Source organism: Salvelinus alpinus, chromosome 16 (genome assembly GCF_045679555.1).
Source record: "Salvelinus alpinus chromosome 16, SLU_Salpinus.1, whole genome shotgun sequence".
Taxonomy (NCBI): Eukaryota; Metazoa; Chordata; class Actinopteri; order Salmoniformes; family Salmonidae; genus Salvelinus; species Salvelinus alpinus.
Genome location: NC_092101.1, coordinates 56,026,106 through 56,040,610, shown reverse-complemented (window position 1 = coordinate 56,040,610; position 14,505 = coordinate 56,026,106). Strand labels below are relative to the sequence as shown.

Genomic DNA, 14,505 nt, shown 5'->3' with positions numbered 1-14,505 from the left:
TCTGACTACGTGGTAGTCGGAGCTTCATCCCCCTGGATATCTGACTACGTGGTAGTCGGAGCCTCATCCCCCTGGATATCTGACTACGTGGTAGTCGGAGCCTCATCCCCCTGGATATCTGACTACGTGGTAGTCGAAGCCTCATCCCCCTGGATATCTGACTACGTGGTAGTCTGAGCTTCATCTACATAGAGCGGTCAATATTAAACTCTTTATACTTTCTGTACAGATCTGTTTAAACAGCCACTGAGTGTCTACAAATCAACAGATTTATTTAGGTAAAATATCCTTATTCAACCCCTGTGGAGATCCCAGGTCTTTGTCTGGTCAATATGATACTCGAAAGGAAGACTTCTGAAAATCACCATTTATCTTTTTTTGTATTGTTTGCATAAAAAAATGCTCTCAAGAACAAGCAGAGATTTGTTATATATTTATTGAATTAAAAATGATTCAAAAAAGGCACAGTGAATAAAATGGGTATAAGTAAGAACTTGGTTACTTTCCAGATTTCCTTTAAGCTGCTAATGTTTAACAATCCATACGAATCATCCTACTTCTCATTGACTACAGGCTACCAATTACATCCCACCACCGCAAACCCCTTAAATAATCATTTGATATAGTTTTGAATGCTCCATAAAACACAGATGAGTTTAGAATGAAAACGGCTATTAAGATCATAAGGCACAATTGTGTACAAACAGTATGTAAGGAAAGTTAGACCTCAAGCCTTGTTCCCACTGGCAGTTTGAAGTGATCCAATCTGTTTCCTGCCGTCTGAACAGACAAAAAGCACACGGAAGCAGATATTTCAAGCCACATTTGTAGGGGACTTGCCTGAACGGTCAAATCTGATTTATTTCCCCAACATATCTTATTGCTAGCTACTCTGCCAGTTTGACCAGAACATGTGGTAGCTAACTAGCTTGTTATTTAGAAACAAATGAGTGAATGAGCTAGAAAGCCCAACGGCTAGCTAGTTGACTGCTGTGGCTAGCAAGAGAGGACTCGTTTTGGAAGTTGGATCATCTTATCCTTTGAGGCACGGGTGTCAAACTCACCACCAATCAGCACACACCTGTTGTTACTATGACAACTAGCGTAGCCATGTCAGCTAATGACAGTTGTCTGAACACACATCTGATTTGAGCATTAAGGCATTAAGTGTGAACAAGGCTTTAGTCTCATGGTCCACTGCTGCTTTAAAACCTAAAGGTGGAAGAAGCAGACGAAGGAATATTGTGTGTCTAGTCTGATACGTTCCAAATGGCACCCTATTCCCTATGTAGTGCCGTTTATATAAAGTAGTGTCCTATATAGGGCATAGGGTGCCATTTCGGACACACACTTTGTGTCTAGTCTGACATAGGATGATGGTACTATAGGAAACGTCCATGTTATTGGACAGTGCACCGGTCAATCTCAGTTGCTGGCCAGGGATTGGTGGATAGGAGGCTGGAAACAGCGAACATGCTCCACTGGCATGTTCTCTCCATCACCTGACTTCAGGTACTTGTTCAGGATGGCAAAGATCTCATCGTTGAGGACCTGGAACTTGCGGATTCTGTCCACCATCTTTTTAAGAGGCTGAGGAGGGAAAGTGATGAAGATCATTGATCTGGAAGATCGAGGTGGATACCAAAACGACCCAAGCATGACACCCCCTTGAGAGTCTAAAATGTGTCCATGGTCGACTAGGAAGCAAAAGTAAAGGGACTGACCAGAACTTATCCAATGAGAAATGTTAGTTCTCATTGCAAAACGATTTTGCTACGGTTTGCACTAATGAACATGTTTGGGGTCTGTGACGGTTCTGGTGTTGCTGACCCCTGACCCCTCCACTCACCACACTCTTGATGATCTCATCCTTTCCATCGTGTTTCTGCACCTTCAGCAGGTGATAGCTGAAGTCCAGGATGTCAAAGCGTCTCTGTTGACCCAGTAGGGAGATGATCATACACCCAGCCCAGTGGAGACCGTCCCCGAAACACTGCCTGGAAAATACAACACAGGTTATATACCCAGCCCAGTGGAGACCGTACAGAGCAGTGTAAACCCCTCAGAGATCACCCCCTCTCTATACAGAGCAGAGATCACCCCCCCTCTATACAGAGCAGTGTAAACCCCTCAGATCACCCCCTCTATACAGAGCAGTGTAAACCCCTCAGATCACCCCCTCTCTATACAGAGCAGTATAAACCTCTCAGAGATCACCCCCTCTCTATACAGAGCAGTGTAAACCCCTCAGAGATCACCCCCTCTCTATACAGAGCAGTGTAAACCCCTCAGATCACCCCCCTCTATACAGAGCAGTGTAAACCTCTCAGAGATCACCCCTCTCTATACAGAGCAGTATCACCCCCTCTCTATACAGAGTAGTGTAAACCCCTCAGAGATCACCCCCTCTCTATACAGAGCAGTGTAAACCCCTCAGAGATCACCTCCCTCTATACAGAGCAGTGTAAACCCCTCAGATCACTCCCCCTCTATACAGAGCAGTGTAAACCCCTCAGAGCTCACCCCCTCTCTATACAGAGCAGTGTAAACCCATCAGATCACTCCCCCTCTATACAGAGCAGTGTAAACCCCTCAGAGATCACCTCCCTCTATACAGAGCAGTGTAAACCCTTCAGAGATCACCCCCTCTCTATACAGAGCAGTGTAAACCCCTCAGAGATCACCTCCCTCTATACAGAGCAGTGTAAACCCTTCAGAGATCACCCCCTCTCTATACAGAGCAGTGTAAACCCCTCAGAGATCACCCCCCTCTATACAGAGCAGTGTAAACCCTTCAGAGATCACCTCCCTCTATACAGAGCAGTGTAAACCCCTCAGAGATCACCTCCCTCTATACAGAGCAGTGTAAACCCCTCAGAGATCACCCCCTCTATACAGAGCAGTGTAAACCCTTCAGAGATCACCCCCTCTCTATACAGAGCAGTGTAAACCTCTCAGAGATCACCCCCTCTCTATACAGAGCAGTGTAAACCTCTCAGAGATCACCCCCTCTATACAGAGCAGTACCACCCCCTCTCTATACAGAGTAGTGTAAACCCCTCAGAGATCACCCCTCTCTATACAGAGCAGTGTAAACCCCTCAGATCACCCCCTCTCTATACAGAGCAGTGTAAACCCCTCAGAGATCACCCCTCTCTATACAGAGCAGTGTAAACCCCTCAGATCACCCCCTCTCTATACAGAGCAGTGTAAACCCCTCAGATCACCCCCTCTATACAGAGCAGTGTAAACCCCTCAGACCACCCCCTCTCTATACAGAGCAGTATAAACCTCTCAGAGATCACCCCCTCTCTATACAGAGCAGTGTAAACCCCTCAGAGATCACCCCCTCTCTATACAGAGCAGTGTAAACCCCTCAGAGATCACCCCCTCTATACAGAGCAGTGTAAACCTCTCAGAGATCACCCCCTCTCTATACAGAGCAGTATCACCCCCTCTCTATACAGAGTAGTGTAAACCCCTCAGAGATCACCCCCTCTCTATACAGAGCAGTGTAAACCCCTCAGAGATCACCTCCCTCTATACAGAGCAGTGTAAACCCCTCAGATCACTCCCCCTCTATACAGAGCAGTGTAAACCCCTCAGAGCTCACCCCCTCTCTATACAGAGCAGTGTAAACCCCTCAGATCACTCCCCCTCTATACAGAGCAGTGTAAACCCCTCAGAGATCACCCCCTCTCTATACAGAGCAGTATAAACCCCTCAGAGATCACCCCCCTCTATACAGAGCAGTGTAAACCCTTCAGAGATCACCTCCCTCTATACAGAGCAGTGTAAACCCCTCAGATATCACCTCCCTCTATACAGAGCAGTGTAAACCCCACAGAGATCCCCCCTCTATACAGAGTAGTGTAAACCCCTCAGAGATCACCTCCCTCTATACAGAGCAGTGTAAACCCTTCAGAGATCACCCCCTCTCTATACAGAGCAGTGTAAACCCCTCAGAGATCACCTCCCTCTATACAGAGCAGTGTAAACCCTTCAGAGATCACCCCCTCTCTATACAGAGCAGTATCACCCCCTCTCTATACAGAGTAGTGTAAACCCCTCAGAGATCACCCCCTCTCTATACAGAGCAGTGTAAACCCCTCAGAGATCACCCCCTCTCTATACAGAGCAGTGTAAACCCCTCAGAGATCACCCCCTCTCTATACAGAGCAGTGTAAACCCCTCAGAGATCACCTCCCTCTATACAGAGCAGTGTAAACCCTTCAGAGATCACCCCCTCTCTATACAGAGCAGTGTAAACCCCTCAGATCACCCCCTCTCTATACAGAGCAGTGTAAACCCCTCAGATCACCCCCTCTCTATACAGGGCAGTGTAAACCCCTCAGAGATCACCCCCTCTCTATACAGAGCAGTATAAACCCCTCAGAGATCACCTCCCTCTATACAGAGCAGTGTAAACCCTTCAGAGATCACCCCCTCTCTATACAGAGTAGTGTAAACCCCTGAGATCACCCCCATCCATACCAAGTAGTGTAAACCCCTGAGATCACCCCCCTCCATACAGAGCAGTGTAAACCCTTCAGAGATCACCTCCCTCTATACAGAGCAGTGTAAACCCTTCAGAGATCACCTCCCTCTATACAGAGCAGTGTAAACCCCTCAGAGATCACCTCCCTCTATACAGAGCAGTGTAAACCCCACAGAGATCACCTCCCTCTATACAGAGCAGTGTAAACCCCCTCTCTATACAGAGCAGTGTAAACCCCCTCTCTATACAGAGCAGTGTAAACCCTTCAGAGATCACCCCCTCTCTATACAGAGCAGTGTAAACCCCTCAGATCACCCCCTCTCTATACAGAGTAGTGTAAACCCCTGAGATCACCCCCCTCAATACAGAGCAGTGTAAACCCTTCAGAGATCACCCCTTCTCTATACAGAGCAGTGTAAACCCCTCAGATCACCCCCTCTCTATACAGAGCAGTGTAAACCCTTCAGAGATCACCCCCCTCTATACAGAGCAGTGTAAACCCCTCAGATCACCCCCCTCTATACAGAGCAGTGTAAACCTCTCAGAGATCACCCCCTCTCTATACAGAGCAGTATCACCCCCTCTCTATACAGAGTAGTGTAAACCCCTCAGAGATCACCCCCTCTCAATACAGAGCAGTGTAAACCCCTCAGAGATCACCCCCTCTCTATACAGAGCAGTGTAAACCCTTCAGAGATCACCCCCCTCTATACAGAGCAGTGTAAACCCCTCAGAGATCACCCCCTCTCTATACAGAGCAGTGTAAACCCCTCAGAGATCACCCCCTCTCTATACAGAGCAGTGTAAACCCTTCAGAGATCACCCCCTCTCTATACAGAGCAGTGTAAACCTCTCAGAGATCACCCCCTCTCTATACAGAGCAGTGTAAACCCTTCAGAGATCACCCCCTCTCTATACAGAGCAGTGTAAACCTCTCAGAGATCACCCCCTCTCTATACAGAGCAGTGTAAACCCCTCAGAGATCACCCCCTCTCTATACAGAGCAGTGTAAACCTCTCAGAGATCACCCCCTCTATACAGAGCAGTGTAAACCCTTCAGAGATCACCCCCTCTCTATACAGAGCAGTGTAAACCCCTCAGAGATCACCCCTCTCTATACAGAGCAGTATCACCCCCTCTCTATACAGAGTAGTGTAAACCCCTCAGAGATCACCCCCTCTCTATACAGAGCAGTGTAAACCCCTCAGAGATCACCCCCTCTCTATACAGAGCAGTGTAAACCCCTCAGAGATCACCCCCTCTCTATACAGAGCAGTGTAAACCCCTCAGAGATCACCTCCCTCTATACAGAGCAGTGTAAACCCTTCAGAGATCACCCCCTCTCTATACAGAGCAGTGTAAACCCCTCAGATCACCCCCTCTCTATAAAGAGCAGTGTAAACCCCTCAGATCACCCCCTCTCTATACAGGGCAGTGTAAACCCTTCAGAGATCACCCCCTCTCTATACAGAGCAGTGTAAACCTCTCAGAGATCACCCCCTCTCTATACAGAGCAGTGTAAACCTCTCAGAGATCACCCCCTCTCTATACAGAGCAGTGTAAACCCCTCAGAGATCACCCCCTCTCTATACAGAGCAGTGTAAACCTCTCAGAGATCACCCCCTCTATACAGAGCAGTGTAAACCCTTCAGAGATCACCCCCTCTCTATACAGAGCAGTGTAAACCCCTCAGAGATCACCCCCCTCTATACAGAGCAGTGTAAACCTCAGAGATCACCCCCTCTCTATACAGAGCAGTATCACCCCCTCTCTATACAGAGTAGTGTAAACCCCTCAGAGATCACCCCCTCTCTATACAGAGCAGTGTAAACCCCTCAGAGATCACCCCCTCTCTATACAGAGCAGTGTAAACCCCTCAGAGATCACCCCCTCTCTATACAGAGCAGTGTAAACCCCTCAGAGATCACCTCCCTCTATACAGAGCAGTGTAAACCCTTCAGAGATCACCCCCTCTCTATACAGAGCAGTGTAAACCCCTCAGATCACCCCCTCTCTATACAGGGCAGTGTAAACCCCTCAGAGATCACCCCCTCTCTATACAGAGCAGTATAAACCCCTCAGAGATCACCCCCTCTCTATACAGAGTAGTGTAAACCCCTGAGATCACCCCCATCCATACCAAGTAGTGTAAACCCCTGAGATCACCCCCCTCCATACAGAGCAGTGTAAACCCTTCAGAGATCACCTCCCTCTATACAGAGCAGTGTAAACCCTTCAGAGATCACCTCCCTCTATACAGAGCAGTGTAAACCCCTCAGAGATCACCTCCCTCTATACAGAGCAGTGTAAACCCCACAGAGATCACCTCCCTCTATACAGAGCAGTGTAAACCCCCTCTCTATACAGAGCAGTGTAAACCCCCTCTCTATACAGAGCAGTGTAAACCCTTCAGAGATCACCCCCTCTCTATACAGAGCAGTGTAAACCCCTCAGATCACCCCCTCTCTATACAGAGTAGTGTAAACCCCTGAGATCACCCCCCTCAATACAGAGCAGTGTAAACCCTTCAGAGATCACCCCTTCTCTATACAGAGCAGTGTAAACCCCTCAGATCACCCCCTCTCTATACAGAGCAGTGTAAACCCTTCAGAGATCACCCCCCTCTATACAGAGCAGTGTAAACCCCTCAGATCACCCCCCTCTATACAGAGCAGTGTAAACCTCTCAGAGATCACCCCCTCTCTATACAGAGCAGTATCACCCCCTCTCTATACAGAGTAGTGTAAACCCCTCAGAGATCACCCCCTCTCAATACAGAGCAGTGTAAACCCCTCAGAGATCACCCCCTCTCTATACAGAGCAGTGTAAACCCTTCAGAGATCACCCCCCTCTATACAGAGCAGTGTAAACCCCTCAGAGATCACCCCCTCTCTATACAGAGCAGTGTAAACCCCTCAGAGATCACCCCCTCTCTATACAGAGCAGTGTAAACCCCTCAGATCACCCCCTCTCTATACAGAGCAGTGTAAACCCTTCAGAGATCACCCCCTCTCTATACAGAGCAGTGTAAACCTCTCAGAGATCACCCCCTCTCTATACAGAGCAGTGTAAACCCTTCAGAGATCACCCCCTCTCTATACAGAGCAGTGTAAACCTCTCAGAGATCACCCCCTCTCTATACAGAGCAGTGTAAACCTCTCAGAGATCACCCCCTCTCTATACAGAGCAGTGTAAACCCCTCAGAGATCACCCCCTCTCTATACAGAGCAGTGTAAACCTCTCAGAGATCACCCCCTCTATACAGAGCAGTGTAAACCCTTCAGAGATCACCCCCTCTCTATACAGAGCAGTGTAAACCCCTCAGAGATCACCCCTCTCTATACAGAGCAGTATCACCCCCTCTCTATACAGAGTAGTGTAAACCCCTCAGAGATCACCCCCTCTCTATACAGAGCAGTGTAAACCCCTCAGAGATCACCCCCTCTCTATACAGAGCAGTGTAAACCCCTCAGAGATCACCCCCTCTCTATACAGAGCAGTGTAAACCCCTCAGAGATCACCTCCCTCTATACAGAGCAGTGTAAACCCTTCAGAGATCACCCCCTCTCTATACAGAGCAGTGTAAACCCCTCAGATCACCCCCTCTCTATAAAGAGCAGTGTAAACCCCTCAGATCACCCCCTCTCTATACAGGGCAGTGTAAACCCTTCAGAGATCACCCCCTCTCTATACAGAGCAGTGTAAACCTCTCAGAGATCACCCCCTCTCTATACAGAGCAGTGTAAACCTCTCAGAGATCACCCCCTCTCTATACAGAGCAGTGTAAACCCCTCAGAGATCACCCCCTCTCTATACAGAGCAGTGTAAACCTCTCAGAGATCACCCCCTCTATACAGAGCAGTGTAAACCCTTCAGAGATCACCCCCTCTCTATACAGAGCAGTGTAAACCCCTCAGAGATCACCCCCCTCTATACAGAGCAGTGTAAACCCTTCAGAGATCACCCCCTCTCTATACAGAGCAGTGTAAACCCCTCAGATCACCCCCTCTCTATAAAGAGCAGTGTAAACCCCTCAGATCACCCCCTCTCTATACAGGGCAGTGTAAACCCTTCAGAGATCACCCCCTCTCTATACAGAGCAGTGTAAACCTCTCAGAGATCACCCCCTCTCTATACAGAGCAGTGTAAACCTCTCAGAGATCACCCCCTCTCTATACAGAGCAGTGTAAACCCCTCAGAGATCACCCCCTCTCTATACAGAGCAGTGTAAACCTCTCAGAGATCACCCCCTCTATACAGAGCAGTGTAAACCCTTCAGAGATCACCCCCTCTCTATACAGAGCAGTGTAAACCCCTCAGAGATCACCCCCCTCTATACAGAGCAGTGTAAACCTCAGAGATCACCCCCTCTCTATACAGAGCAGTATCACCCCCTCTCTATACAGAGTAGTGTAAACCCCTCAGAGATCACCCCCTCTCTATACAGAGCAGTGTAAACCCCTCAGAGATCACCCCCTCTCTATACAGAGCAGTGTAAACCCCTCAGAGATCACCCCCTCTCTATACAGAGCAGTGTAAACCCCTCAGAGATCACCTCCCTCTATACAGAGCAGTGTAAACCCTTCAGAGATCACCCCCTCTCTATACAGAGCAGTGTAAACCCCTCAGATCACCCCCTCTCTATACAGGGCAGTGTAAACCCCTCAGAGATCACCCCCTCTCTATACAGAGCAGTATAAACCCCTCAGAGATCACCTCCCTCTATACAGAGCAGTGTAAACCCTTCAGAGATCACCCCCTCTCTATACAGAGCAGTGTAAACCCCTCAGAGATCACCCCCCTCTATACAGAGCAGTGTAAACCCTTCAGAGATCACCCCCCTCTATACAGAGCAGTGTAACCCCCTCAGAGATCCTTCTAGACCGATGATGTCACTACTCACTCCACGGTGAACTCGTGAGCTCCGACAGGGATGCAGTAAACAAACTGCATGGCGCTCCACAGCCGGTGGAACTCCACACACTCGTCCACGTGCATCACGCCGTTGCTGGGCAACGGGCCGCGCCAGATGGGGTCGTCCAGGAAACCGCGGACGCGAGTCAGGATGACCTCGAACATGGACAGGCCACAGCACAGACGCTCTTTGGTCAGCAGGTCACCTTCACGAGCTATGGCTATTTGCTACAGGGGGAGAGAGGGGGAGGGAGGAAGAGGAGAGGAGGGAGGAAGAGGGTAGAGATAGCATGAGATTCAGTGTACAGCCGGTGCAGGGCTGGTGTTAACTAAGGCAGTGTGATGGTTCCTGTGGGGTTACCAGGTGCAGGGCTGGTGTTAACTAAGGCAGTGTGATGGTTCCTGTGGGGTTACCAGGTGCAGGGCTGGTGTTAACTAAGGCAGTGTAATGGTTACCAGGTACAGGGCTGGTGTTAACTAAGGCAGTGTGATGGTTACCAGGTACAGGGCTGGTGTTAACTAAGGCAGTGTAATGGTTACCAGGTGCAGGGCTGGTGTTAACTAAGGCAGTGTGATGGTTACCAGGTACAGGGCTGGTGTTAACTAAGGCAGTGTGATGGTTACCAGGTGCAGGGCTGGTGTTAACTAAGGCAGTGTGATGGTTACCAGGTGCAGGGCTGGTGTTAACTAAGGCAGTGTGATGGTTACCAGGCGCAGGGCTGGTGTTAACTAAGGCAGTGTGATGGTTACCAGGTGCAGGGCTGGTGTTAACTAAGGCAGTGTGATGGTTACCAGGTGCAGGGCTGGTGTTAACTAAGGCAGTGTGATGGTTACCAGGCGCAGGGCTGGTGTTAACTAAGGCAGTGTGATGGTTACCAGGTGCAGGGCTGGTGTTAACTAAGGCAGTGTGATGGTTACCAGGTGCAGGGCTGGTGTTAACTAAGGCAGTGTGATGGTTACCAGGTGCAGGGCTGGTGTTAACTAAGGCAGTGTGATGGTTACCAGGCGCAGGGCTGGTGTTAACTAAGGCAGTGTGATGGTTACCAGGTGCAGGGCTGGTGTTAACTAAGGCAGTGTGATGGTTACCAGGTGCAGGGCTGGTGTTAACTAAGGCAGTGTGATGGTTACCAGGCGCAGGGCTGGTGTTAACTAAGGCAGTGTGATGGTTACCAGGGGAACCAGGTGCATGGCTGGTGGTAACTAAGGCAGTGTGATGGTTACCAGGCGCAGGGCTGGTGTTAACTAAGGCAGTGTGATGGTTACCAGGTGCAGGGCTGGTGTTAACTAAGGCAGTGTGATGGTTACCAGGTGCAGGGCTGGTGTTAACTAAGGCAGTGTGATGGTTACCAGGTGCAGGGCTGGTGTTAACTAAGGCAGTGTGATGGTTACCAGGCGCAGGGCTGGTGTTAACTAAGGCAGTGTGATGGTACCTGTGGGGTTCCCAGGCGTTCTATCAGGGGAACCAGGTGCAGGGCTGTGTATTTAGCCTCCAGGCGTTTCATCTTGGCATCAAGACGCTCACCCTCTGAGAAGAGACCAGAGATCCACTCAGACAGACAGTAGAGATCCACTCAAACAGACAGTAGTGATCCACTCAGACAGACAGTAGAGATCCACTCAGACAGACAGTAGTGAACCACTCAGACAGAGAGTAGTGATCCACTCAGACAGACAGTAGTGAACCACAGAGACAGACACTAGTCTGACACTAACGCACAGCATGGAATAAATAAAGACATGGTTACCTTTGACATGGACCCTGGGCAGAATGTTCTGGAATGGTGCAGCATGAAGCAGGTCACACACTTCCTCCTGAGACTGAGGGGAAACACAGATCACAGCTAGTGCCTTCAGAACGTATTCACACGAAAGGACATTCTCCACTTTCTTTTGTTACAGCCTGAACTTAAAATGGATTACATTGAGATGTTGTGTCACTGGCCTCTACACACAATACTCCATAATGTCAAAGTGGAATTATGTTTAGACATTTTTAGAAATTAATTAAACATGAAAAGCTGAAATGTACTTGAGTCAATAAGTATTCAACCCCTTTTATGGCATGCCGAAATAAGTTCAGTAGTAAAATAATAAGTTGCATGGACGCACTCTGTATCAAATAAGTCTTTAGGAAGCCAGTATGAGGGTTAGCTCTCAGGCTAGAATGAAAGGTGGCTGGTATGAGGGTTAGCTCTCAGGCTAGAATGAAAGGCGACTGGTGGAAGCCAGTATGAGGGTTAGCTCTCAGGCTAGAATGAAAGGCGACTGGTGGAAGCCAGTATGAGGGTTAGCTCTCAGGCTAGAATGAAAGGCGACTGGTGGAAGCCAGTATGAGGGTTAGCTCTCAGGCTAGAATGAAAGGCGACTGGTGGAAGCCAGTATGAGGGTTAGCTCTCTGGCTAGAATGAAAGGTGGCTGGTATGAGGGTTAGCTCTCAGGCTAGAATGAAAGGCGACTGGTGGAAGCCAGTATGAGGGTTAGCTCTCAGGCTAGAATGAAAGGCGACTGGTGGAAGCCAGTATGAGGGTTAGCTCTCAGGCTAGAATGAAAGGTGGCTGGTGGAAGCCAGTATGAGGGTTAGCTCTCAGGCTAGAATGAAAGGTGGCCGGTGGAAGCCAGTATGAGGGTTAGCTCTCAGGCTAGAATGAAAGGTGGCCGGTGGAAGCCAGTATGAGGGTTAGCTCTCAGGCTAGAATGAAAGGCGACTGGTGGAAGCCAGTATGAGGGTTAGCTCTCAGGCTAGAATGAAAGGCGACTGGTGGAAGCCAGTATGAGGGTTAGCTCTCAGGCTAGAATGAAAGGCGACTGGTGGAAGCCAGTATGAGGGTTAGCTCTCAGGCTAGAATGAAAGGCGACTGGTGGAAGCCAGTATGAGGGTTAGCTCTCTGGCTAGAATGAAAGGTGGCTGGTATGAGGGTTAGCTCTCAGGCTAGAATGAAAGGCGACTGGTGGAAGCCAGTATGAGGGTTAGCTCTCAGGCTAGAATGAAAGGCGACTGGTGGAAGCCAGTATGAGGGTTAGCTCTCAGGCTAGAATGAAAGGTGGCTGGTGGAAGCCAGTATGAGGGTTAGCTCTCAGGCTAGAATGAAAGGTGGCCGGTGGAAGCCAGTATGAGGGTTAGCTCTCAGGCTAGAATGAAAGGCGACTGGTGGAAGCCAGTATCAGGGTTAGCTCTCAGGCTAGAATGAAAGGTGGCTGGTATGAGGGTTAGCTCTCAGGCTAGAATGAAACGTGGCTGGTGGAAGCCAGTATCAGGGTTAGCTCTCAGGCTAGAATGAAATGTGGCTGGTGGAAGCCAGTATCAGGGTTAGCTCTCAGGCTAGAATGAAAGGCGACTGGTATGAGGGTTAGCTCTCAGGCTAGAATGAAAGGCGACTGGTGGAAGCCAGTATGAGGGTTAGCTCTCAGGCTAGAATGAAAGGCGACTGGTGGAAGCCAGTATGAGGGTTAGCTCTCAGGCTAGAATGAAAGGCGACTGGTGGAAGCCAGTATGAGGGTTAGCTCTCAGGCTAGAATGAAATGTGGCTGGTGGAAGCCAGTATCAGGGTTAGCTCTCAGGCTAGAATGAAAGGCGACTGGTATGAGGGTTAGCTCTCAGGCTAGAATGAAAGTCGGACAGTATGAGGGTTAGCTCTCAGGCTAGAATGAAAGTCGGACAGTATGAGGGAGAGAAAACATCCATAGAGTTCCAGAAGTACCCGCACTCAAAACCATGAAGAGGATTAACCCAAGGAGGCGGAGAAGCAAAAATAATAATTCATTTAATCCATGTTTAAAATAATTTAATCCATGTTTAAAATAATATAATTCATTTAATCCATGTTTAAAATAATTTAATCCATGTTTAAAAGAGTAGAACAAGTGAAAGGTGCTAATAAAACTATAAAGGTTAGTTTCATCAGGGCTGAACAAACAGTGTTTAACATGATTTATTAAATGACTACCTCATCTCTGTACCCCACATCTGTAAGGTGCCTCAGGTCGAGCAGTGAATTTCAAACACAGATTCAACCACAAAGACCAGGGAGGTTTTCCAATGCCTCACAAAGAAGGGTCCTAACCCTAACCTATTGGTAGATGGGTAAAAAAATAAAAAAGCAGACATTGAATATTCCTTTGAGCATGGTGAAGTTATTAATTACACTTTGGATGGTGTATCAATACACCCAGTCACTACAAAAATACAGGCGTCCTTCCTAACTCAGTTGCCGGAGAAGAAGGAAACCGCTCAGAGATTTCACAATGAGGCTAATGGTGATTTTAAAACAGTTACAGAGTTTAATAGCTGTGATAGGAGAAAACTGAGGATGGATCAACAACATTGTAGTTACTCCACAATACTAACCTAATTTACAGAGTGAAAAGAAAGAAGTCTGTACAGAATTAAAATATTCCAAAACATGCATCCTGTTTGCAACAAGGCGCTAAAGTAAAAAATGTGGCAAAGCAATGATCTTTATGTCCTGAATACAAAGCGTTATGTTTGGGGTAGTACCTCTTCATATTGTCAAGCATAGTGGTGGCTACATCATGTTATGGGTATGCTTGTCATTGTTAAGGACTGAGGAGGTTTTTAGAATAGAGCTAAGCACAGGCAAAATCCTAGAGGAAAACCTGGTTCATTCTACTTTCAAACAGACACTGGGAGATGAATTCACTTTTTCAGCGGGACATTAACCTAAATCACAAGACCAAATACACACTGGAGTTGCTTACCAAGACAACACTGAATGTTCCTGAGTGGCCTACAGTTGTGACTTAAATTGTCTTGAAAATCTATGGCAAAACTTGAAAATGGCTGTCTAGCAATTATCAACAACCAACTTGACAGAGCTTGAAAATATTGTTCAATCCAGGTGTGTAAAGCTCTTAGAGGTTTACCCAGGAAGATTCTCAGCTGTAATCACTGACAAAAGTGATTCTAACGTGTGAATACTTAATGTATTTAATTTTCAATAAGATTTCTAAAAACATTTTTTAAATGTAAAACGTTTATTTAACTAGGCAAGTCAGTTAAGAACAAATTCTTATTTACAATGACAACCTACCGGGGAACAGTGGGTTAACTGCCTTGTTCAGGGGCAGAACGACAG

General features: G+C 48.0%; 1 protein-coding gene across 5 annotated transcripts in view; it reads right to left on the bottom strand.

Moving 5' to 3' along the window:
* Positions 1-418: 418 nt before the first annotated feature.
* The window catches only part of LOC139541701 (cytoplasmic FMR1-interacting protein 1 homolog), a 98,516-nt gene continuing 84,429 nt past the window's right edge, over positions 419-14,505 (bottom strand). For all 5 annotated transcript variants that reach the window (XM_071346638.1, XM_071346639.1, XM_071346641.1 and 2 more), the window contains 5 exons: positions 11,158-11,230; positions 10,843-10,937; positions 9,402-9,640; positions 1,850-1,997; positions 419-1,590 (listed from right to left, as the gene is read on the bottom strand). In XM_071346638.1, the coding sequence (XP_071202739.1) occupies positions 1,426-1,590; positions 1,850-1,997; positions 9,402-9,640; positions 10,843-10,937; positions 11,158-11,230 (720 nt within the window). In that variant the 3' untranslated portion in view covers positions 419-1,425. The remainder of the gene's footprint in view (positions 1,591-1,849; positions 1,998-9,401; positions 9,641-10,842; positions 10,938-11,157; positions 11,231-14,505) is intronic.